The sequence below is a fragment of the Dromiciops gliroides genome, chromosome 5 (assembly GCF_019393635.1).
Source record: "Dromiciops gliroides isolate mDroGli1 chromosome 5, mDroGli1.pri, whole genome shotgun sequence".
Classification (NCBI taxonomy): Eukaryota; Metazoa; Chordata; class Mammalia; order Microbiotheria; family Microbiotheriidae; genus Dromiciops; species Dromiciops gliroides.
In genome coordinates, this window is record NC_057865.1 from 64,394,471 (window position 1) to 64,421,726 (window position 27,256).

The 27,256-nt window shown below is 37.3% G+C and overlaps 1 protein-coding gene across 1 annotated transcript in view; it reads left to right on the forward strand.

The window, feature by feature from the left end:
• MYO3A (myosin IIIA) overlaps positions 1–27,256 on the forward strand; it is a 350,362-nt gene that overhangs the window by 315,567 nt on the left and 7,539 nt on the right. The window contains exons 31-32 of the mRNA XM_043967196.1: positions 15,038–15,141; positions 23,720–23,760. Coding sequence (XP_043823131.1) covers positions 15,038–15,141; positions 23,720–23,760 — 145 coding nt within the window. The remainder of the gene's footprint in view (positions 1–15,037; positions 15,142–23,719; positions 23,761–27,256) is intronic.

Below are 27,256 nucleotides of genomic sequence, written 5' to 3' on the forward strand. Positions count from 1 at the left end.
TTAATACACAGATAAGCTATTTTGTTAAACAGTAAAAGATAAATTTCATGCATTTTGATTCAATCATATCTAATGTAATTTCATAGAATTCGTGTCTAGTAGTTTTCAATGACTATATACGTGTTAAGGTAGTAGATAAGACAAGGTTATACACAAGTCAACTAAATGAATGCCCTTGACAATTTCTTTAAGAACCTCATTGTGCCCTTCAAGTTTCGACCCCTCCTACTCCCTGTGAGATCCTGAAGGTCTTCCAGTCCCTAATTACAATTCGAATGCCACATTTACACTGGGTGGTCTAAAAACATGTAATTCAGTGATGTGAATTGAGAACAAAAAAATTCTTTTTGTGACATATAACATAGTAATTATTTTCTTAAATAGAATGTTTGGAACTACTGACCATGTCCTTTCCCTGGTAGTATATTGATAATTTTTGTTGCTTGGTTTTTTTGCTTTATCATTGTCAAGAAGTTAACAGAATATTGAACAAAATTATATTGGGTGTCTAAAATTATTACCAGATGCATTAAAAAGTAATTATATACTATAACAATAAAAAACAGCCACATAATCTAACACTAGAATAAAATTCTTTTTTAAAAGTAGAATTAGAATTTCAAAAAGGATAATGCATTTCTACATCATTTAGGTGTTTCCACAGCTTAATCTAACCACATAAGTGTAGGATCACTCATAGAAGTTTCTTAAAAATAGGGTCTGTGGAAACAGTGAGAATTGGGTGACTCCTAAGAGCTAAATCCTGTGGTGAAGTTACCCTGAAGTGCAGCTAGGTTGTGCAATGGATAAATTGGGTTTGGTTTGGTTTGGTTTGGTTTTGTGGGGCAATGAGTGTTAAGTGACTTGTCCAAGATCACACAGTTAGTAAGTGTCAAGTGTCTGAGGCTGATTTTGAACTCAGGTCCTCCTGAATCCAGGACCAGTGCTTTATCCACCTAGCTGCCCCCAGTGGATAGATTGTTGGACCTGGAATGGAGAAGACCTGAGTTCAAATTCTACTTCAGACACTGGCTTTGGGACCTCAAGCAAGCCACTTTCCCTCCATTTGCCTCAGTTTCCTCATCTATAAAATGGGGATAATCTGCCTCTCAGAGTTGTCATGAGGATCAAATGAGATAATATTTATAAAGTTTACCTAGCACACCCAGTAGGTGCTTAATAAATGCTCATTTCCTTCCTTCCCTTTAGACACACTATATGATCGTGTGAGTCTCTAGCAGCTAGAACCAGGGCCCCTTCAATGGTTTCCATTGAAACAATTGTCTCAACCTGAAGCTGAGAGACTATGCTTCAGGTTCAAACTGTGAACTGAGTTGACTTCACTGGGATCCTTGGTGTAGCCCTGTAGCTAATGTTTGTTATATATACCTTAGCAGCTGTCGCACTTTTTGGTGAATTGCCTTTTAACTAATACAAAATTGTTCGATGTCTCCCTCTTAAGGAACTAAGCACTTGCTGTGTGCCAGACACAGTGCTATGTACATTACAAAGATTATCTCATTTGATCCTCACAATGACTCTGAGAAGTAGGTGCTATTATTATCCCCATTTTACAGTTAGGGAAACTGAGACAGAGGATAAGTGACTTACCTAGGGTCACATAGCTAGTAAGTATCAGAGACAGTATTTGAATTCAGACTTGTTTCCCCTATCTGCAAAATGCAGGGGTTGGACCAGTGACCTCTAAGGTTCCTTAGCCCTAAGACTATGATTTTATGACCTCCAAATTTCTGACTCACAACACTGGGATTGGAAGCTCCTTGAAGGTGGGTACTGTCTTTTTGCCTCTTTTCTACCCTCAGCACTTGGCGCAATGCCTCACACCTAGTGGGTGATTAATGAATGTTTGCTAACTGAGGTCTTCCTGACTCCAGATCCAACACTCTACTTCCTCATTTTAGCCCCCATGATTTTAACTTTTGGGGATGACATGCAGTTGGTGTGTTTTGTTATTGTTCTTCAGTCTCTTGCCTAGAACTCATTCTGACAAATTGGCATGCATTTTCAAGACAACTGGATACCATCTATTACTATGTAATGGGGAAGGAAGCATCTAATCTTTTGGTCCTCTAAACCAGAGGATCATGGGATCACAGATTTAGAGAGGAAAGAGACCAGAGAAGTTAGTGAGTGCAACCTCCTTATTTTATGGAGGAAGAAGCTAAGCCAATGAGAAGTTGCGACTTGCCCAAGGCCACACATCTAGCACCTGAGGCAGGATTTTAACCTAACTCTTCCTAACTCTAAGCTTAGTACTCTCTCCAACCACATGGAAACAGTCAGGGGCAGCTAGGTGGTGCAGTGGATAAAGCACTGGCCCTAGATTCAGGAAGACCTGAGTTCAAATCCAGCCTCAGATATTTGATACTTACTAGCTGTGTGACCCTGGGCAAGTCACTTAACCCTCACTGCCCCACCAAAAAAAAAAAAAAAAACATGGAAACAGCTAGTTGAGCCAACTTGTGAGTAATATAGTAAAGGTGGTGGTGTGGTTACTGTTGGGACAAGGAAAGTCCCTCACAGTGCCATCCCAATGACAGCTGCCTTTTCCTTCTGGCTTTTCCAATGTTTGCAATGAAATCAGCAAATAGGAAGGGTAGAGGCAGAATGCCCTGGAAGCAAGAAGTGTGGCCACCATGAGACAGTGTGGTTCTCAGGTCACCAAGACGAGGACTGCATTTGGAATGAGAAGACCAGGGTTCAATTCTTAACCCTACCACCTACCTGTGGTGACCTTGGAAAAATCATTTCATTTCTCTTTTTCTCAACTTCCCTATCTGCAAAATGCAAGGGTTGGACCCAGTGACCTCTAAGGTTTCTTAGCCCTAAATCTATGATCTTATAGCCTTCAAATTTCTGAGTTACAATACTGGGATGAATGGCTATGAAAACAGGGCCCCTAAAAGTGGTAGTCAGGTCAGAGCCATGGATCTGGGACCAGGTGAATAGCAGAATCCAACAATGCACATTTATTAAGCACTTAGTATGTTCCAGGCACCGTGCTAAGTACTGGGGATACAAATACAAGCAGAAAAAAGGCAGTCCTTGTTCTCAAGGAGCTTGCATTCTAATGGAAGAAGACTGCACATAAAAAGGACCTGAAAAATGGGGAGATGGAAAAGTGAATGGGTATGGGGGAAGGAAAGGCAGAGAAAGTATGGGGAGTCAGTACTGCAGCCTGGAGAAGAATGAAGACAAGGCTGGCCTAAGCATTTTCCTTAAAATGGAGGTTCTTGGAGGAACCGGCCAATCAGAGGAAGGCATCACAGGAGCAGAGAGTATTTCCAATATGAAAAGTCCATGGATGAAGTGAACTTCCAGAGTGAAGAGGTTTTTGTAGTATGGGAGAGAAAGTCTTGAGTCAATACAACAGTCTGGAACATGTAGCTATGAGTCATGAACCCCAAGCAGACAAATTATCTCTAAATACCGAGGTTCTGAGCAAACATAAATACCACAGGACAGAGCAGGGTGAATGGTCAGAAGTCCAAGGTAGTAGATAAGAACCAGGACATCCTCAGGAGCTGAAGGTTCAGGCCAAAGTAATAGAAACAGCCCAGAATACCTCTATGGTTACTGTTGGGGTCAGAACTCAGCCCAGTGTGGTCATCTCACATCCTGAACATTACAGAGATGATCTGGAATTCCTGGCTAAAGAAAAAAAAACAGGTATCTAGGGGAAAAGACCCTCAGAAGCTTCTTTTAGATGAAAGTGAGTCCAAATATGGTCAGGTATCCTGGCCATCACAATAAATCAATGATCCTCCCTTTTTACATTCTACTTCTCTGTTGGGCAGTTCATCAAAAGTGAAAAGAAATATTTTTAAAAAGGAAAATCTAGGAATTTTAAAGAAAGAATTACAGAAGAGTAACAAGTAAATTTCCATCTAGGAATCCAATTTCTGATTTAGACATTTGACATTTAGCAAAATGACACAAAGTGTGTATACTGAAATAAAATTTTGAAATTAATATCAGCTTCATTAAAATGATCAAAATGTGATGAAATTTAATTTGCTAAAGCAAACATTGGAAAATCACCACAGGCCTTCCAAAAGCAAAAGGAGAGAGAGATAATTGTCCACTCATCCCGGAGGGGGGAAGAATGAATTTCTTATCAGCTAAAACAATAAAAGTAATCAGTTTCACAACTACAATTTAAATTAATATCATACCTTCCAGCAGTTCAATATGTCAGTAACCTTTACAGGCTAATATTTATCACACACAAAAATTACACAACTAATTTTTCTAGTGCCAACATTGATATACTGCTGATAATTTATTATTATGAATGTTTATGTCATTTTTGTAATTAAGGAATTAGGATCATGGGAGTAGACATACTTTGTTTTTCCCCCGAAGGAACAAAGATTCTGAGGACAGAGATTAGGAGAGAGAATGAATATCTGCTTTTTCTAAAATATACGGGTATTGTCAAATATATAGTAGTGGTCTGGCACTCAAAGGGGGGTACTATCACAGCTGGCTCTGTTCGTTCATTGATAATTAACATTGATGGACACCCATTGTTTTCATGACATCATCTTAAGGGCAAAATATTTCAAGAACCCAAAGTCTTGTGCTCTATATTACTCTAAGTCAATTAATAAACAAGGAGCTTCCACATTGTCTTTGTGTTTCTGCAAAAGTATATTTTGGGGCAGCTAGGTGGTACAGTGGATAAAGCGCCGGCCCTGGATTCAGGAGTACCTGAGTTCAAATCCAGCCTCAGACACTTGACACTAGCTGTGTGACCCTGGGCAAGTCACTTAACCTCCATTGCCCCGCAAAAAAAAAAAGTATATTTCATCGCATTTGCTCATTTTATTAAAGCTAATATTAGTTGTAAACTTTAAAGTAAAACTTTGTATGATTTACCTAAATGCCTAAATCAGAAATTCAATTCCAGGATAGAAATGCAAGTATTTCCTGAGCACCTGCTGTTTGGTCAGATCTGTGTGCATGCTCAGAGCTAGGTCAAGTGGCTGAGGTAGAATCAGTCAACAATATTGGAGAGTGCCTACTGTGTGAACTGCACTACACTAAAGGCTATAGGGGATGTTGTTGTTCAGTCATTTTTCAGTTGTGTCTAATACTTTGTGATCTCATTTGAGTTTTTCTTGGTAAAGATGCTATAGTGGTTTGCCATTTCCTTCTCCAGTTCATTTTACAGATCAGGTAACTAAGGCGAACAGGGTTAAGTGACTTGACTAGGGTCACCCAGTTAGAAAATGTTTGAAGCTGGATTTGAACTCAGGTCTTCTTCCATGTTCTATCCACTAGAAGAAGACAAACAGGGAAGAAAGATGATTTCTTTGCTTGGAAAACAGAAAAGTGTGGCTGAAGTAGAGGGTTTGAGTGGAAGATTCACAAGAGATAACATTGGACAAATAGGTTGGGCCCATCTTGTGGAGGACTCTCAATTCTATCTAGGTCAAGTAATCTAGACTTGATTCCATAGGCATCCAGGTGCTGTCTACTTAGACAACCATTGGAACATTTTTGTGCTAAGAAGCTATTACAGTAATAAATGATGAAAGTGATAAATGCCTAGACTTAAAGTGATGGCAATGAGAACAGAAAAGCAGAGACAGACTCAATAAAACATTATGAAAAAGAGCCATAAGTGAATTTTTAACATTGACACCTCTTCTATCTAATTCCTCTACAAAAGTTACAAGGTATATGTAAGCTATTTTGTTTGATGACTTCCTGGCATCTGTGTCTCTTTCAAACATTGACTCATTGCTTGAATTCACAACCTATTGCCAAGCTACATCAGATAGCACTTACCAACAACACAAAACCTGTGACAGATTGAATTTACCCAATTGTATATCAGCAGTCTGTACAACTGTTAGATGATGTGATAGGTAGGGGCAGCTAGGTGGTGCAGTGGATAGAGCACCGGCCCTGGATTCAGGAGGACCTGAGTTCAAATCCGGCCTCAGACCCTTGACACTTACTAGCTGTGTGACCCTGGGCAAGTCACTTAACCCCAATTGCCTCACCAAAAAAAAAAAGAAAGAAAGAAAGAAAAAAGATGATGTGATGGTTGAGCAAAGATGGATTAACATTTTTTTTACTTGACCATTTTTACTAGAGCATGTAAAAATAACTAATTGAGGCTGAATCCAACTGGGGGAATATTCAGATGTAAAAATTGATCCCCTAGGCATGTTAACTTTAAAAACCAGTAATTGCTTGTTACAATAAATGTAATGGTACTTATTGTTCTGAAAAAAATTCTCAGTACTTAGTTCACAGTCCTTAGTAACATCCAGAATAGCCCTTGTGTTAGAAGACAAAATTGAAACCTCAAAAAGAAAAGAGGTTAAAACACTGAGTCACAGTAAACATAAAATGCATTAGGAATGAACAAATCAAAAGACATTCATTAAGTGCTTACTATATGCCAGGAATTGGGCTAAGTGCTGATATGCAGATATAAGCAAGTAAAACAGTCCTTGCCCTTGCAAAGTTGATATTCTAATGGGGATGGTAACACATAAGAGTAAGCCAGTAGATAAGTGGGGTCTGCTCACCTGGAAACATGGTTTGGAACTTGTGGCCAGGGAGTATGGTGGAGGACTTGTTCTGGCAAAATAAGATAAAATCTTAGCTATCAGAGCCCAAAGAGTCTCCATGGTCCCTTCATTATGGAAGAAGGTTGGATGATGGCCAGAGTGGAGGTGGCACAGCATGACATTGATGGCAGGAAAGACTTCAATGAGTGTACACTTACTTTGGAAGGGTAATTCATGTTTCGGTATACATACACATTGGTCTTTGGTGTCCATAAGACTCTAGGAAGTTATGGTAACTTTACAAGGGCAATTTGAATAGAGACAAGAGGCTGAAGCCATATTCCAGGAGCCTAAGAAGGGAATAGGTAGTTAGGAAATGGGGGCACTTACATTATACTCTTTTCTTGGCAGTATTGAAAGGTTGTATTTTTTTTCTTTAATGGTGATATTTTTAGATCACTGTCACTTCCAAAAGCCCCTTGCTCCATACAACCCTCCCTTATTTAAAAAAAAGAAAGAACGAAATAGACTTAATCAAAATATATTGACATATTCTTCACCTATTGTTCACTAACTCTAGACTGAAAGGAAGGAAGCATGCTTCACCATCCAGTCATTTGAATTCACAATTGGTTACTGTATTAATTGGAATTCTAAAGTCTTCCCATCCTGTTTTTATGTTTCTGTGAAAATCAAGTGCATCGTTCCCCAAGTTCTGCTTACTTTACATCAGTTCATAAGTTTCTATGAATTTTTCAGATTCACCAATTCTTTTTGGGGGGGTGGGGGGGGGGAGGAACAATGAGGTTTAAGTGACTTGTCCAGGGTCACACAGCTAGTGTCAAGTGTCTGAGGCTGGATTTAAACTCATGTCCTCCTGAATCCAGGGCCGGTGCTTTATCCACTGTGCCACCTAGCTGCCCTGTGATTCACCAATTCTTACGGCACAATAATGTTCCATTACAGTCATATATCACAATTTATCCAACCATTCTCCTAATCAATAAACATTCACTTTGCAGTTCAATGACCAAAAAAGCATTGTTATAAATAATTTTGCAAATGTACAACATTTTCTTGATCTTCTGCCTCCTTTGGGCATAGATCTAGTAAATCATATTATTGAATCAAAGAATATATACAGTTCAGATAATTTTTAGCATAATTTGAATTATTTTCCAAAATGGTTGAACTAATTCATAGCTTTGCTAACAGTACATTAAAGTATCTGTCTTCCCACAGTCTTCCAACATTTATGACTTTCGTGTTTTCTTGTATTTGTAATATCATGGGAATGAGGTAAAAACTCAGAGTTCTTTAGATCTGAATTTCTCTCATCAAAACATTTTTGGGGGTGGAGGACATCCCTTCATATAGTTGTTGCAAATTGTGTCATTTCTTTTGATCATTTATCTATTTAGCAAATGATTCTTGTTCTTATTAATATCAGTTCCAAATATACTATGGATTTTTAATCTTTATCAGAGATATTTGCTGAAAATATCTTTCACAACTAGCCTTCTCTTGTTTTAGCTGCATTGATTTTGTTTGTGCAAAAGGTGTTTTTTTAATTATTATTGCAATTTAAATTGTCTCATGTTTAAGTTACCCTTTGTTTAAGAATTTTCCTCCTAGGAGCAGGGCTGTGAATGAACCTTATATTCATCAGAATAGCCTCAAAGACCTTAATCTCATCAGAGTTGGCTCAAGGAGGGGTTAACATACACACTCAATTGAATGGAGTAATCTATCTAACCCAGCAGGAAAGTAGGAGGGGAAGGGGATAAAGAGGGAGGGGTAAAAGAAGGGAGGGCAGATTGGGGGAGGGGGCAGTCAGAAGCAAATTCCTTTCAAGGAGGGATAGGGTGAAAGAAGATAGATAATAGAGTAAATATCATGGGAAAGGGAATAGGATGGAAGGAAACAGTTAACAATAGTAACTGTAAAAAAGAAAAAAGGGGGGGAAATGTACAAAAAATATTTATAGCAATTCTTTGTGGTGGCTAAGAAGTGGAAATTGAAGGAATGTCCATTAATTGGGGAATGACTGAACAAGCTGTGGTATATGATTGTAATGTAATATTATTGTGCTATAAGAAATAACAAGCATTGGGGCGGACAGCTAGGTGGTGCAGTAGATAGAGTGCTGGCCCTGGAGTCAGGAGTACCTGAGTTCAAATCTGGCCTCAGACACTTAACACTTACTAGCTGTGTGACCCTGGGCAAGTCACTTAACCCCAATTGCCTCACTAAAAAAAAAAAAAAGAAGAAGAAGAAAAGAAAAGAAAAGAAATAACAAGCAAAATGATTTCAGAAAAACCTGGAAAGACTCAAATGAACTGATATATAGTGAAGTGAGCAGAACCAGGAGAACATTGTGCACAGTGACAGTATCATAGCTCTATGAGCAACTGTGAATGACTTAACTACTCTCAGCAATACAATGATCCAAGACAATCCCAAAGGACTAATGATGAAGAATTTTCCTCCTTGCCAATAGCTGGTACAAGATACCTCCTTCCATTCTTCCATTTTTTATGGTGTGACTCTAAAGTTTTTGTTTCAAGATTACTAGATGTTATATCCAACACTATCCTCAATTTGATTCATTTATTGCATGACAACCTGAGCATGATTGAAATATTTGTAGTTTTTTTTTAAATGTCAAATCTAAGATTAAAATTTAGTTATAGGGGGCAGCTAGGTGGCGCAGTGGATAGAGCACCGGCCCTGGAGTCAGGAGTACCTGAGTTCAAATCCAGCCTCAGACACTTAACACTTACTAGCTGTGTGACCCTGGGCAAGTCACTTAACCCCAACTGCCTCACTAAAAAAAATAGTTATAATAATTTCATATATTCCTAAAAATACCAATGATTAATATTAACTTTACACTCATGACTATCTGCCTTTCATTCAACAAATAAAATACAAACTTTCAACAACAACATATGTTAAGATGTCAAAAGAATGTCAGCATAACTAAAAACAAAAGTTATCTTACACTTAACAACACTGAGAGAGGAGAAAATTCACCAGGAGTCAAAAAAAAAAGAAGGAAAGAAGCTAATTGGACACAAACACAAGAATCCCTGGAAGAATTAAAGAGAGATGAGTGATTGAGGAAAAAATAGTGAAAGAAGTGGGAGTGATACAAGAAAATTATGAAAAGAGAATTAACAGTTTGGTAAGAGACACAAAAAATCAAAGAAAATCACACTCTAAAAAACATAAGTGGCCTAATGGTAAAAGAGGCACAAAGATTAACTGAAAAAAAAAAAGAAGTCTTTAAAAAGCAGGATCGGGGGCAGGTAGGTGGTGCAGTGGATAAAGCACCAGCCCTAGATTAAGGAGCACCTGAGTTCAAATCTGGCCTCAGACACTTGACACTTACTAGCTGTGTGACCTTGGGCAAGTCACTTAACCCTCATTGCCCCACAAAAAAAAAAAAAGCAGGATCAGCCAAATCGGAAAAAAGTACAAAATTTCACTGAAGAAAAAAATTCTTTAAAAATTAGGATAGTGAAAATGGAAGTTAATGATTCCATGAGACATGAAGAAATAATAAAACAAAGCCAAAAGAATGAAAAAAATAGAAGAAAATGTGAAATATCTCATAAGAAAAATAACCAACCTAGAAAATAGATCAAGGAGAGATCATTTAAGAATTATTGGACTACCAGAATGACATCACCAAAAAAAGCCTGGAAATAATATTTCAAATAATTATAAACTGCCCCCAAATTTTATATCCATAAAGTAAAATAGAAATTGAAAGAATCCATCAATCAACAATTCCTGAAAGAGATCCCGAAATGAAAGCTCCCAGGAATATTATAACCAAATTCCAGAGCTCCCAGGTCAAGGAAAAATATTGCAAGTAGGCAAAAAAGAAACAATTCAGATGTCATAAAGCCACAGTCAGAATTATACAAGTTAGCAGCTTCCGTGTTAAAGGAGTGAAGGACTTGGAATGTGGTATTACACAAGGCAAAGGAGCTAGGATTACAACCAAGAACAGCCTACCCAGTAAAATAAGTATAATCCTTCAGGGTGGAAATGGGAATTGAATGAAATAGAGGATTTTCAAGCATTTCTGATGATATGATCAAAACTAAATAGAAAAATTGGCATTCAAACATAAGACTCAAGAGAAGCATAAAAAGTTAAACATGAAAGAGAAATCATGGAGAACTCAAAACAGGTTAAACTGTTTACATTTCATATGGGAAGATAATGCATGTAACTACTAAGAACTTTATTTTTGTTAAGGCAGGGAAGAGGAAATGAATAAAAAGAGAGAGAAGAAACAGAAGAAAATGAGATGGAGAGAAATACACAGTAATCATAACTGTGGATGTGAATGGGATGAACCCACCCATAAAACAGAAATGGATAGCAAAATGGATTAGAAACCACAATCCAACAATATGTTGTTTACAAGAGACACACTTGAAACAGAAAGACACACACAGTTCAAATAAGTGGCTGGAGCAGAATCTATTAGGCTCCAGGTAAGGGAGGGGACAGCTAGGTGGCACAGTGTATAGAGCACTGGCCCTGGATTCAGGAAGACCTGAGTTCAAATCCAGCCTCAGACACTTAACACTTACTGGCTGTGTGACCCTGGGCAAGTCACTTAAACCCCATTGCCTCACCAAAAAAAAAAGGCAAGGGAGCAGTCATCATGTCAGATAAAGTAAAAGCAAAAATAGACCTATTAAAAGAGAATCAGGGAAACTACATTTTACTAAAAGGTACCATAGATAATGAAATAATATTAAAAAAATTTATATCAAGCTTCTCGGAGAAAGGCCTCATTTCTCAAATACATAGAGAATTGAGTCAGTATAAAAAGAATAATCATTCCCTAATTGATAAATAAAAAGGCAATGAACAGGCAATTTTCAGAAAAAGAAACCAAAGCCATCTCTAGTCATTTAAAAAGTCCTCTAAATCTTTATTGATTAGAAAAATACAAATTAAAACAACTCTGATGTATCACCTCACACCTATCAGAAATGACAAATGCTGGCAGGGATTAGGGGAAAATAGGTACACCAATGAACTTTTGGTAGAGTAGTGAATTGGCCCACCCATTCTGGGAAATAATTTGGAACTATGCCCAAAGGGCTATAAAACAGTACATATCTTTTAACCCAGCAATACCACTACAAGGTCCCTATCCCAAAGAAATCAAACAAAAAGAAAAGGGCCCTATATGTACAAATATCAGTTCTTTTTGTGGTGGCAAAGAAGTGGAAAACAAAGGTATGCTCATCAATTGGAGAATAGCCAAATAAGTTGTGGCATGTGATTATAATGAAGAACCATAATGATGAGGTAGTGGCTTCAGACAAGCATGGGCAGATCTATGAGAACTGATGGAAAGTGAATTGTGAAAAACCGGGTGATCGTTGTGCAGAGTAAGTACAATGTTGTAATGATGAGCAACTGTAAAAGACATGGCTACTCCAGGGGCCAGCTAGGTGGCGCAGTGGATAAAGCACCGGCCCAGGATTCAGGAGGACCTGAGTTCAAATCCAGCCTCAGACACTCGACACTTACTAGCTGTGTGACCCTGGGAACATTGCCCTGCAAAAAAAAAAAAAAAGACTTGGCTACTCTGATCAAAACAATGATTCAAGATGATTTCAAATGACTCATGATGGGGAAAAAAAGGTATCTACCTCCAGAGAGAGAAATAATGAACTCTGCATGTAAATTAAAGTATAATTTTCTCAATTTTTTTTGCATTATGGCAAATATGAAAATATGTTTTGCATGATTTCCCATGTATAATTGATATCATTTTGCTTGCCTTCTCAGTGGGAAGAGAAGTGGTGGGAGGAAGAAGGAGAATTTGGAACTCAAACTGTAAAAAAGAAAAGAATGTCATAAATAAATAATTTTTTAAAATAAAGGTTCCCACTCAAAATCTTCATAGGAAGTACATTTTTTAAAAAAGAAAAAAAACCACTTAGTTCATCAGAAGATAATCATGAGAAAACCAGACTTTGTTGCCTTAAGAGAAACAGAGAAAGAGAACTATACGGAGTCTCACCTAGAAAATGAATCTTGCTGATCTGAAATCAGACTTTCATAGAAAAGATACTGGATTTATAACCAGAGGACCTGCATTCAAGTTCTAGCTTCCATTTCCTCTTATAAAATATGAGATTAAACTTAATGCCCAACAAGCTTCCTTTCATCTCTAAATCCCATAACCTTCTGAATCCTTATCTTTAATGATCCTACAGAGCTTGCCAAATTTAAGTATAGAACTACAGGTAGTCTTACCTCTCTATAACAAAGGTTCTTAACCTGGGGTCCATGAACTTGGGTCTTTAAAAGTATTTTGATAAAAGGGAAAAGGACCCACATGTACAAAAATATTTATAGCTGCTCTTTTGTGGGAGCAAGGAATTGGAAATTGAGGGGTTGCCCATCAATTGGGGAATGGCTGAACAAGTTGTGGTATATGAATGTAATGCAATTCTATTGTGCTGTAAGAAACAATGAGCAGGAGGAGTTCAGAGAAACCTCGAAGGACTTGCATGAACTGATGATGAGTGAGATGAGCAGAACCAGAAGAACATTATACACAGTATCATCAACATTATGTGTTGATCAACTGTGATAGACTAGATTCTTCTCACTAATACAACGGTACAAGAAAGTTCCAAAGGACTCATGATGGAAAAGGCTCTCCAAATCCAGGAAAAAAGGGGGGGGAAAGGAACTGTGGAATATGGATGCTGATTGGACCAAACTATTTCTTTTGTTTTGGGTGCTGTTGTTTTTCTTTTTTGAGATTTTCCCTTTTTGCTCTGATTCTTCTCTTATAACATGACTAATGCAGAAATATGCTTAATGTTATATATACACATATATGTATATATACATATGTGTGTATATGTATGTGTGTGTGTGTATATATATATAAACTTATATCAGATTACCTGCTGTCTGGGGGAGAAGGGAAGAGAGGGGAGGGAGGGAGGAAGAAAATTTTGAAATAGGAAATCTTATATAAACAAATATTGAAAACTATCTCTACATGTAACTGGAAAATAATAAAATACTTTTATTTTTAAAAAAGTATTATGATAACTGGTTCAATAGCATTTGTTTCCCACGTAGTGCTGTGCATTTTACTTTGTGCATTTAAAAACATCATTCTGAGAAGGGGTCAATAGGTTCACCAGACTGCCAAAGAGATATATGAAAAAGAGTAAGAACTGCTGTTTTATAGAAATAAGAAACAATGTAATATTTTGGAAACAGAAATGGATTTGGAATCAGAGAACCTTACTTGTAATCATGGCTCTACTTGTTATTAGCTGTGTTACCTTGGATAATTCATGTAAACTCCCTGGCCCTCAGTTTCCTCATCTTTAAAAGAAGGGAGTTAAATTAGATGACCTCTCAGATCCTTTCTACCTCTAGCTGAATCATCTTATTCTGTGAAATGGGCAATTTCTTCACATATTTCATTTTGAATATGTATATATACACACACTTATGTGTGTGATTCTATGTATATGTATATATATATATCCAATTATATGTGTGTATGCACATATCCTATTACATATTCCATGATAGATAGATTGATAAATAGATGGATAGATGGATACATACACACATACATACATACCTAGATTCATAAATAGATACATAGATAGGTAGATAAGTAGATAACCAGCATTATATAAATCTCCAGCATTTGGCACAAAGTAGATGCTGGATAAATGTTTACATATACATATACATATACATATACATATACATATACATGTTTCCCTTAAAGTCTTAATGCAGTTTTAAGATTTAATGTTATTAAATCTTTAATAAGTTACTAATCTCAAAACTGCATTAAGACTTTTGGACCACCCTGTAGAATTTACAAATTAAGAAGACATGTATGTTCATTGCATGAAGGAAAGAGAGGAAAGGATGTAACAGTGACGAGCCAGGAAATAGTGAGCAGGATGAGTTTTAGTTTTAGCAGCATTATTTCTTCACAACCTCAAAGATGGTACTTTTCTAATCCTATTCCTATAATTTCATTTTATTCTTCAGCTCCTTTCTATTCTTCCTTCCCCCTCCCAATCCTAGACCATCATATAGACCAACACTTCTTAAACTTTTTTCCACTCATAACCCTGTTCACCCAAGAAATTTTTACACAACTCCAATAAACAGGCACATGAAATAGATACACATAACTTTTTACTATTGCCAAATTTTTCACAACCCTCATATTCAATTTCAAGACCCACAGTTTAAGGAGCTTTGATATAGACAATAGACAGGGTGGTCTGGATCAGAGGGGAAGTGTCAGCAAGTAGAGGTCCCAATCCCTCCTTTCTCCCCTCTATCCTCAAATATATGTATAACTTCTTGTCCATATGAAGTAGGAAAACAATTTTGATAATGGAGCTTTAAAACTGAATATTTCTTTCTCAAAAACTTTGTTGTAGGTATCTCTAAAGAAGAGCCAAAATTATTGAGACCTCCAAGAAGACCATCAAAACCCAAAACATTAAATAATCCTGAAGACTCTACGTATTACTATCTGTTACATGTAAGTGATTATCTGGGATCCTCCAGTTTTAAAATTCTATTCTATTGCAAAACTCAACCCACAGGAATCACTGAAGGCAGATGTAAAGGTTATAGTCCTAATAAGAAAGATCAGGTCATATATGGACAGTATTTAACCCTCTGCCCCTTGAGAAACACTGCTTATTGTAATGGTAATGCCTTCAATATTCTTGTAGCTAAAGCCAATCCTTGACAAAATTATGGATCAAGTAAAGGTTGTCTTTGAAATCATCCTTCTAATTTCCCTTTCTTTGTCCTTATCTCCCTGTGAAGGGACTCATGTACCCTGACTCCACACCTTGATTGCCCTCTGGGCCTATCCAACCTCACAACCTACCCTTCCTACTTGCCCCATCTCCCACCAAAACCTGTTTGTTAGTTGTCCCATTCACTTAGGGTCCTATTCTCAGCTGATAAATGCAATGTATGTTAATATGTTTATGGTAATTAGTGCCTTGATAAGCTATCCTCCCCGAGAAAAATTTGCATTTAAAGAGAGCTTTCTAGAAAAATGTCTTAACCCAAAGGAATTAGTTAATGGTGAGAATTTTAGTCACCATGGTGGGCTCCTTGAAAGAGATACTTTTGAAGGAGTGGATCCTTCTATTGCTGCTCAAACCATACCACTTGTGCATCTCTGCCTGTACCTAAAGCTTGATAGTTACAGTATCCCCAAAGAGTGTTCATGAATCAGAATTGACATTTACTTCTACTTGGAGTCATTCCTGAGACTTATGAGGTATCCTGTACCCCAACCTGCCCCACGGATGACATTGTGCTCCTCCTTTCTGCAAAAGTGGAAAAACCAAAGGCAAAATTTTTGTCCCTCCTAATGCAAAATATATCAAGAAATAGAGGCACACATTGCACACATACACAGACACATTTGTACACACACACACTCTTACATTTCATTCCAATAAAAAATATATGTCTTAAGAGTAGAAAATACACATAAGTAAAATTAGCTAATGTTTTAGCTCAGGTCTTTCCACATTCTGGAGTACACAAAGAAGCTGGGAACCTTTACTTTTTCTCTTCTATGTTTTCTCCCAAAGTCATGGGCTGCCAGACCTTTCAGTCAAAGGTCAGTCACAGGCACATACTAGCTGTATAATCTGAAGAATATAAACTTTAATTTCCTCATCTATATCATCCCTTCTTTTCTTCACAAAGTCATTGAACAAATCAAATGACATCATTTGTAGGTGCTAAGTAGAAAGATTATCATCAGTAGACATTTAAACAAAAGAGGAGCAGTGCATATATGGGTCTTAATGAAATTTTCCACCCACAGATCACAGAAATAAAGTCATTGATATTGTTCTTTTAAAAAGCATTTGTTTATAACCACCATTTGGTTTTGCTAAACATGTCAAAAAAGTCAGTCATGAAAGAATCAGAGAAAACAGGCAATTTGAGGTGACCCAAATATATTTGGTTGTCACCATGAGCGAGCTTTGGTTCAGAGTAAGATATGTGTATTGATTTTCTCTGCTGTCCAGAATAAGAAGCAACTAGACTGATACCTACATGTACAAAGACACAAAAAGAAAAGTGGAGACTTAGGGTAAGGCATTTCAAAGTAATGTATAAGATTTCCATTAATGCAGGCATTAAGTGGCAAATTATGCTTATTGAACTAGTTTTGATAGCAACAAAATGATAAATTAAACTTATTCCATTCTCATTAAACATCATTATAACACATGAGGTCAAAAGACTATTCCTAAGACTAAAAATCCAATCAGTCCACTCATGAAATTACTTTCATAAAGATCTCCCAATTTGGAGCAGAAGACCTGTGTTCAAGTCTCAACTCTGCTACTTGCTATCTGTATGATCTGGGACACTTGGTTTCCCAAGCCTCAGGTTCCTAATCTTGAAAATGAAGGAGTCAGACTGCCTCTATAAGATCCTTTCCAACTCTATGGGGCAACTAGGTGGTGCATTGGGTAGAGCACTGGCCCTGAAGTTAGGAGAACCTGAATTCAAATCTCACCTCAGACACTTACTAGCTGTGTGACCCTGGGCAATTGCCTTAAAAAAAATCTGGGGCCATATCCAGTTGTCCTGGCTCTGGAGGAGAGAGTAAAGCTGGTGACCTTGCACAACCCTTCCTCACTTAAATCTAATTAAGTGCAAGTCATGACATCACCCTGATGTCATGGTTCTTTTCGAAAATGAAGGACAAACAACAACAGCAATACAGCTCTATGACTGAATGAACCACTCAAGTCCATCATAGCAGGGCTTTGAGTTTGAAGGTATATATTAATGATTACATGTTATTTATTTTGTCACATCAAGCTTCTCCTCTGACTTTCCCTTCTCTTTGCCAACTATGGAGGACTTGCTGTCATCTACATCCCAAATTTTGCCACTGCAGGGATAAATATCAAGCTCAGGATTCAAACATATTGAAGTGTCTATAATATAAACACCAGCATCAGAGAAACATCTTAACATTTCTCTTTTTTCTTAATTTCTGTGTGTTCTAAACTTGATGGATACCAGCAGACATAAGCATTTCCATATGCAAAGAACAGAAAAGAGGATTGATTGTTCATGAAAGCATGAGTCTCCATTACAGTACAACCTGTTGGGATTTTTTTAAGTATATAATAAATTCCAAATGTTCCAGAGCTGTCCACCTGTCTGTTTCCCTCTCTACTTCCTTTTCTCCTCTTCTGTGTATTTGTAAATGCTTCACTGATACTCTTTTACAATTCCTTTTTGAGGGAACTAGGCCTCACTACATCTCTATTCTCCACAATTATCCTTACCCTCCCTTAAAATCAATTATCAACTAGAACAAATCCATACACTGGCCATGTCTGAAACTATGTCTTATTGCACCTCTCTAGTACAGCAACTTTCTGTCAAGAGGTGGAACAAGTATGCTTCATGATCAATCTTCTGGAATGCCAATTAGTCATTGCATTAATCATAGTTCTTAAGTATCTCAAAGCTGTTTTTCTTTACAATGTTGTCATGGTGTAAATTTAGGCATTCATTTTATAAAAGGGGGGTTGTAGTCACTCATTACATGTGTAGCTATAAGCCTACTTCACTTCCACCCAAAATGATGATGCCCCAGTCCTAATGACATATGGTCCTACCCTCAAGGACCTTTCACTTGGTATATCAGCATTTTTTTCAGTGTGGGGCAATGAGGGTTAAGTAACTTGCCCTGTGTCACACAACTAGTAAGTGTCAAGTGTCTGAGTCCATATTTGAACTCAGGTCCTCCTGAATCCAAGGCTGGTGCTTTATCCACTGATTGTTTGGGGTTTTTTTAAGGATTCAGATTATTTCAATAAAACTTAGGAAATTTGTGACTATGACACTTCTTCCAAAACCAAGGCTTGAGATTGTTTCATGGACCAAATTCAGCTAAACTCAATATGCATTTAAATGCCCATTCCTTGTTAAGTTGTGCTGTGTGCTAGAAGTACAAAGATGAAAAAGAAATGCATTCCTTTCCCTCTAGATGTATAGAGTCTATTGGGAGGTAAAGGGGAAGGTATGTGTACAAATAAGTATGATACAAATTAGGATATACTGAGGGCACAAGAAAGTGTCAAAGGAGAGCTTCCAAAGAAAACTACAAGAAGAGATCACTTTCAGCCAGGGGAGAAAGGAATCAAAGAAGGTATCATGTAGGACTTAGAACCACAGATGGATCTTGAAGGAAAAAACCCTCAAAAGGGAATAGGAGTGAGAGCATTCCAGGCATGGGGAGCGGCCAGAATAAAAGTGATGTAAATAAAACATCAAATTTATTTTTTAAAAATTCCTATGAATAAAAAATATATAACATCAATACATTCAAGTGAAGCCATTGTGAAGGCAAGAGATGATCTACTTATGTTTACTTTGTAGCTACTTAATCCTACAAGAAAAAAGGTGTTTTTTTAGTTCTACGCACTTTTGATGCGAAAAATGGATGCAAAGTAATGCCCATATTACTTATTAAATACTTCCCAGTCTTCCTAAACACAAAATACTGAGTCTAACTTATGCTTCTGATGGCCCAGGGTTATAATTATAAACATCAAAAATTACACTGTAGGGGCAGCTAGGTGTCACAGTGGATAGAGCACTGGCCCTGGAGTCAAGAGGACCTGTGTTCAAATACAGCCTCAGACACTTAACACTTACTAGCTGTGTAACACTGGGCAAGTCACTCAATGCCAATTGCCTCAAAAAAAAAAATTACACTGTATAGCAGTGTCTCCAGGTACTATTGAAATCTATGAGGCTGATTCTCTGCCCATTAAACGACCTTTGAATTTTTTAATCTGATTTTTATAACTTTTGCATGTGTTTCCATAAACATCTCAAATTATGTTTCCAATCTATTGCTGGATAGGAAACAAAAAAAATCAAACTTGCTAGAATTGTTTGTAAAGTAAGAATGAATTGACTGAAGTAAAATCCTGAGGCACTCTCCTGCAAAGGAAAGTATAAGAATTTTAGTGCATGGTATTTGTAACAACTGGGTTCTTGCCACTCCTTAGCCACTAACCAGCTGTATGGCCTTAGGTATGTTAATGGAGTTTGGTAATTAAGATCCTCATTTTCTTCCTTTCTAGACAACTGGTGGTGCAGTGGATAGAGCTCTGGGTCTGAAGTCAGGAAGATCTAAGTTCAAATCCGGCCTCAGAAACTTAGCTATGTGACCCTGGGCAAGTCACTCAACTTCTGTTTGCCTCAATTTCCCCAAATATAAAATGAGGATAATAATAGCACCTATCTTCCAGAGTTGTTGTGGAGATCAAATAAGATATCTGTACAAAGCACTTAGCACAGTGCCTTGCACATAGTAGGTGCTATATAAATGCTTATTCCTTTCCTTTATTCCCTTCCCTAAAATGAGAGGATTAAAAGAGATAATATCTAAGTTCCCTAAGGCTTCTATGATTCTCTGTGCCCCTTTCAAAACCACTTCATCAGCTACTTGAGCTGTCTGGTGACCTTTGTCTCTGTTTTCTGGATCACTGCACCTGTCCCATTGGTTGAGGTTGCTAGGAATCCAATTTTCAGATAAGTGGAGTTTTTCTACATTACTGAAATGAAAACGGATGATAGATAACATAATTTGAGGTAGCTAAGGTTTTGGAAACTGATTTTGACTCATAAGTCAGATGGTTGGGGGGAAAAAAGATTGATCTTGGCTGGCCAAGGCACTTCAGCTCACTTCAGAGTTCTCTGATTCCCTCTGCTCCTTCAATTCAAGTCCCTCCTCTGTTCCACCCTATCAAATCTCCAGCTTCTTTCAAAGCTCACTTCAGGGGCCACCTCCTACCAGAAGCTCATCCTGATCTTGAATCAGGTTAAGGCTAGTGCTGCCCTGCCAGAAATTACTTTGCATGTATATCATATATTTAATATTCTAAGTACATGTTGTCTCCTCCACCCTCCACCAATGAAATGTTAGCTCCTTAAAAGCAGGAAGTATTTCATTATTTTTCTGTGTATTTGTGGTGCCTAGTACAATAAGAGGCAGCATAGTGAAATGGATAAGTCACTAGATTTGGAGACAAGAGGACCTGGGTTCAAATCCCACTTCAGACCTTTACTAGTTGTGTGACCCTGGGCAAGTCATTTAACCTCTCTGGACATTGGTTTCTTCACCTGAAAAATGGAGAAATGGGATTCCATGTCCACAAAAATGTTGTTCTTGTTGTTGTTGTCAAGTTGTTTCAGTCACATCCAATTCTTCATGACCCCATCTGGGGTTTTCTTGGCAAAGATACTGGAGTGATTTGCCATTTCTTTTTCTAGCTCATTTTACAGATGAGGAACTGAGGCAGACAGTTAAGTGACTTGCCCAGGGTCACACAGCTAGTAAGTGTCTGAGGCCAGATTTGAACTCAGAAAGATGAGTCTTCCTGACTCCAAGCCCATCAGGGATTTGAGAGGTGAGGCTTCTCCAAAGGACTAGGCAAAAAGCACATCTTGAGCTAAAAGACATTTTTTCCTGGTGTAGATGAAATGATTCTTACCTCTTTTTTCATCTGTATATGTTCTGTATACATCTTTTTCAAAAACTGGGGCATGATATTGCTTCTCCTGAAATGGCAAAAACTCAATGACTGGGGAGAATTCCCTCTGCTGTGAATTGCTGTAAGGGAGGGACTAATTTAGAACTGACATTTCTGAGAGCCAAGTTTTGCTATCAGATATGAGCGAGGAGATCCAACCAGCTTAGGGATTCAAGGGCAGTGTGCTGTTTGGTGCTCAGTTATGTAATAGAGACCTTGGTTCTTGTCATTCAGCTTGTTCACATCACTCAGATGCACACTCTGGGATTCAGTAAGCAAAAAAACACCAAGATCAAGTGTCATTTATTCATTAAATACCTTGCAGGAAATCAACAGTGTTACAACACAAAAAGTGGTTCACAGCAATGTCAGCTGGACAGCTAGAGGTCCATATGTGGGCAATTATAATTACTGATGCTTATAAAGCATTTTACATAATGTATCTCATTTGAACCTCACAACAACTCTGTGATGTCATGGTAGTAAGTATTATTGTCCTCATCTTCTAGATGAAGAAATGGTAGCTCAAAGGGCAAAGCAACTTGCTCATGGGCACATTGTTTAGTTGGGGGCAATATTTACACCCAAGCATCTCCTGATATGAAACCCAGTAATTCTTCCCAATTTCCCAATTTGCATGTGAGTAATCTGAGGCTGAAAGAAATTAAATGACTTGCTCAAAGCCATACAACTTGTAAATATCATTGTAAATTGTAGATTGAACCAAGCCTTCTGCCTCCAAATCCAGTGCCCCTCCCACACCTAGGCAGTATGGAAGCACAAACTAGCCTAGGGCATTAAGAGAAGAATTCAAACAGATGGAAGTTAAAGGAAAGAGGAGGGAGGGTCCCTGTAGTCTAATTTGACTTTTTAGATTCCTTAAATGGCATAATTAACAGTGTTGGATATAAATATCAATATTCCTTACCCACCCCCCTCACAGAAACCCATAAAAATGAAGTCAATGCAGAATTGTTTATCTGACTCCAAAATTAGAGCATCCTCCAAAATAACAAATTCTGTGTGTGAGAGAGAGACAGAGACAGAGACAGAGAGATGATTTAGTGTGTCTCTAAAAATGACTGGGAAATTGCCCAGATATGAACAAATCATTATTAATTGTTCTTATTTATTACCTTGCACTTGCATCGTGCCAGTCACCTTGGTATCTGCTGGCACTTTGCATAATTAAAAGATTATCTTCCACTAGTACAAGGTGAATGGTATATTTGTTTCTTGACCCAGGAAGGCATTATTTGTATGTGAGACAGAGACAGAGATAGAGCTTTCCAATGTCCTTGTGCCACTCAACTAAGCATCTGTATTTAATACCACGACATGAAATACATACCATAGTGCTTTAAACCATGAGGCAGTGACTGATTTTAGTTCAAGACAAAGAACAATAACATTAGATATGAGATTGAAATGGAGCTACTGCATAGTCAGTGGTAGCTTGTAATTATTACTAGTGTATATTAGTAACATATATGTGTCTTCATTTTATGTCTGAGTATTACCAGATGACTTCCAAGATGTGACTAGATTCATTAAGTTCTTTGCTATAATATAATTTCATTAATTAAAATAATTATGGTTCATCACCTACTAGCACTGAAGTTTCCATAGGGTTCCCATTTAGAATGACAGAATTATAGGAACCTTAGGATTCTAGATCTATAAGAAATCTAAGCAATCTACTAGACCAATTCCACCATTTTACAAATGAGAAAACTGAAAACCAGAGAATCTAAAGGACTTTTTTGAAAAGTAACACTTCATCCTGTTCTATTTGGGACAAACACATTAGCTTAATTTCTAGTCATCCCTTGGTTTCAGGAGAAATTTGTTTTTTAATCTGCTGCCAAATTAGGTATGTTTTACATTTATATATAATATGAAATTATAAACTCAACTCACTAATGGGAAATAACGGAAATATAATGGAAGAGACTGTCTAAATTAGTTAAAAATCTGAATAAAGAATACTTTGAAAGAAATGCTGTTTCATTGCTTCCAGATAAATACAGTAACTTGAGGTAGGCTCACTGTTGGCCTTCTAGAAAGGTATCCTATTAAAGGAAGAGAAAATAATGATTAAATAAATAGTATATCAAAGCACTGGCCTAACCCAGCCTAGCCTCTATTTTTTTTTTTTTTTGGAAATGGATTCTTCAAAATGCTTTAAAAATTCCTTCTTTTAGCAGACAAATATTTCCCTTCCAAAATTATTTCTGTAATTAATCTCTTAACCTTCTTCCACAAGTAGTACAAAGGTTCATTGTAACCTACTCACTGTCCAAATGATCATAATTTCAGAAATAGGAAAGTCTAAATTAATAAAGTTTTATTATATAATAAACTTAATAAGATTTTCTTGACAAAATTCAGACTAAATTGTAGACAAAAAATATATGAAAATACCTTATTCAGTAACAAATCTAATGCAACTTTGAAAGAAACTAAAGTTATATTAATAAGGCAGACTAACATTTTTGTTTTCTTTAGAAATCAATTCAAGAAGAAAAACGAAGACCAAGGAAAAACAGGTAATCATTATTCTTTCATGTATAAGCATAATCCTATTTCAAAAAAATCCATGTACTTTCATAAATTTAAATCCAAATTTTGAAAAAGAAGCATTGATCTTTATTGAGTTAAATTTAGTCTATCCCCAGCATCATACATTTCATGCAGACTAAAAGTATAATCTTTTTCAAAGTCATAACTAGGGCAGAGCAACTGGAACATTCACCCAGAGCACTGAAATTTAGAGAGTACTAATACCATTTTACTCCTTCAGCTGCTAGATACAACCAAACTTAGCACCTAGTTATCAAAAACAGTAAGTTGAAACAGGAAGCTACCAGATGTTAAACTTCCTCTCCACTCTTGTCCCTACCCCAGTATATCCTAGGTAAGCTTCTATCTGGTGAACATAACCCTGTTCCATACCCCACCAGGAGCAGCATTCCAGGGTTTTTCCCCATCCCACTGTCACCACTAGCAATTGAACATGTCTCAAAAAGTATATTTCAAAATGTATTTTGTGCTGTTTGCCTGGGTGTATTTTATGAAACTTGACCCAAGCATAATAATTACCAGGTATAATTCTATATAATATCCAACCTCATAACCATATATTGTAAATGTTTCTCACTGTTTTCTATTATATCATCATTTATTATTATTGACATCTTGAAATATGATCTTTTTGTTGTACAAAAAGGAAATTCTTATACATGTGAAGCCCATTTGTCCTACAAAATTACCTTCTTGCCTCCCTTTTTCTTTCCTTGAGGTTCTTTCTTTGTGTGTGTGTGTGTGTGTGTGTGTGTGTGTGAGAGAGAGAGAGAGAGAGAGAGAGAGAGAGAGAGAGAAAGAGAGAGAGAGAGAACAAGAGAAAGAAAGAGAAAGTTCTTGTCACTCACTTGAGTTTGCCCTATAATTCTCAAGTTTATATCCCAGTAGCAGTAGTAGTAGTAGCAGCAGCAGCAGCCTCAGTAGTAGCAGTAGCAGTAGCCCCAATACCTTGAAGCCTGAGACTGCCAAGCCAAACTGATAGAATACAGAATGACAGAATGACTCTGATGATCCTGGCCATGTAGTCTTTCCTGTTTTCAATTTTCATTGACATCTTTTGTTTTACATCATCTTAATCTCAGAATATCTCTGGATCTCTGTTTCCCCAACACAGTAAGCCATCCCTTGTAACAAAGAATATAAAAACAAAAGGATTGAAGCAGCTGCGTAAAACCAAGCAAACATACCAACCAAGAGAGATGGCATGTCAGTATTCTATACTCATTGTCCCCTACCTCTATAAAGACAGGAAGAAATTATATGGTTTTTTCATTAAGACAAATATTCATGAAAGAAGGTACTACAGTAAAATTCTGATTAGTTGGAATATTTACATGCACTCAACTTTTAGAAGCAAAATGTAAATCACAAGAAAAGAAATTCATATCATTTATTTATTCAAATAACTAACATGTGGGGCAGCTAGATGGTGTAGTGGATAGAGCACTGGCCCTGGATTCAGGAGGACCTGAGTTCAAATCTGACCTCAGACACTTAACACTTACTAGCTGTGTGACCCTGGACAAGTCACTTAACCCCAATTGCCTCACCAAAAAAAAAATAATAACATGTGGAACATATCCTAAACATTCATTCCAAGCCCTCATACCTTCAGGTGACACAGCAGATAAAGTGCTAGACATGGAGTCAGGAAGACTTGACCTTGAATCTTGCCTCCAATCCTAGCTATGTGAGACTGGGCAAGTGATTTAATCTCCTTGAGCTTCAGTTTCCTCAGCTGTAAAACATGGCTAATACTGGCACCTACCTCACAGGGTTGTTGTGAGGATCAAAAGATATGACTTATATGAAGTATATTGCAGACTTTAAAGTGCTATAAATGATGTTATTTTAAGTGCCTAACACATACAACCTCTCTTAAAATCCTATCTCAGCACATCAGCATAGTATGGTGGTGACATGGAGGTTTCCAAAGCTGTGGCAGCAAAGTAAAGGTTTTGGCAAGCCCTACTGAGCTTGGAAGGGTTTGTGTGCAGCCTCAGTGATAGACTGAACATTTTTTTGTCAGTGGACAAATCCAGCTAAGATCAGGGCCACTCATCAAGTTGGCCACCAAGTAGTTAATTTTTTCAGCCACAGCAATTCACAAATATCATCTATTAAAACAGAGGGATCTCCATCTGTATTGGGGGAGAGAGGACCTGCATTGATGAAATCAGTGACCTTCTGAAGTATTGAAGTATACTCTGTACAAAGTACTGTGTATTCCTCCAGGATCCAGTCAGCATAGAAAGACTAAATGAATGAATGGGAAAGCATTACTACATGCACTAAAGTGCTTACTATGTGCCAAATACTAGGTTATCTTCAGTATGCTATGTTTACTAAAGCAAGGATATGAAATGTTATTTTTAAAATTCAACAGTAACTGGAAAATCAGTAGAGAGTAGTATGATTAAGTGCCAATTAATCTGAAAGGATCCTATTGCCTGAACATTCTGATCAATTGATGTTTTACTATGCCAACATTATACCATAGTCTTTACTTATATTAGTGCCCAGTCATCAACTAATTACTTTGGGTTATCCCCAATAAATTGGCAAAATTTTATTTATGGGAGATTGACAAAAAATTCCAGGTTGATACTAATAACAAATTATTTGTTTGTGCATTTATAGATAGTAGATCTAGATTTGGAAGGGACCTCAGGAACTATCTAGTACAATTCCTAATTTTACACATGAGGAAATTAAAGCCTAAAGAGGTTTATGGACTTGTCCATGGTCCTGAAAATAGTAAGAAATTAAATTGCATGTGTATATTAGTGTTACAGATGGAAAGCATAATCTGAATACGTGGAAAGTATGCTATCCAGTGATCAACAGCTTTCACCCTGTCTGACTACTCCAAGCCCCTCTGCTGCATTTTTTATGGGCTGGAACCACTTTACATTCCAACATCAAACAACCACTTTCCGTGAAATCTAACCTTCCTGAAATCTTCTTCACTTCCACCTCTGCTGAGATGATCCAGCAAATAAGTTTGTCAGAGTCTCTAAATCACTATTGTACATGCATTTATGTACACCAGTGATGCACATGGATGAGGGAATGAAAGAAACTCTCCTTTGAGCTCAACTCCTTTTTTTTCCTTATGAACCAGCAAACAAGCTTATGGGGACTCAAAAAAGTGGGACAGCACACACCCATGTGCTCATACTATATCGGAGTATAACCAAGACATAGGAACTCCCTCTTGAAGACCAAGTACAATTGAAGGTGGGGAGAACAGCATCAGAGAGACCCCAAAAACAACAGCAAGAGGGTTCTTCTTAGAAGCATGCAAGTGGAACATGACTTTTGATGTACAGATTGATAAAACTTGCTGTCACTCTGAATTTATATAGAAGTCTAAAAAATTGCCCCAGAAGCCCCAGAGAAATCTTATGTGTAGAAGGACGTGTGATAAAGAGCATTTCCCAACTACACCATATGATATTT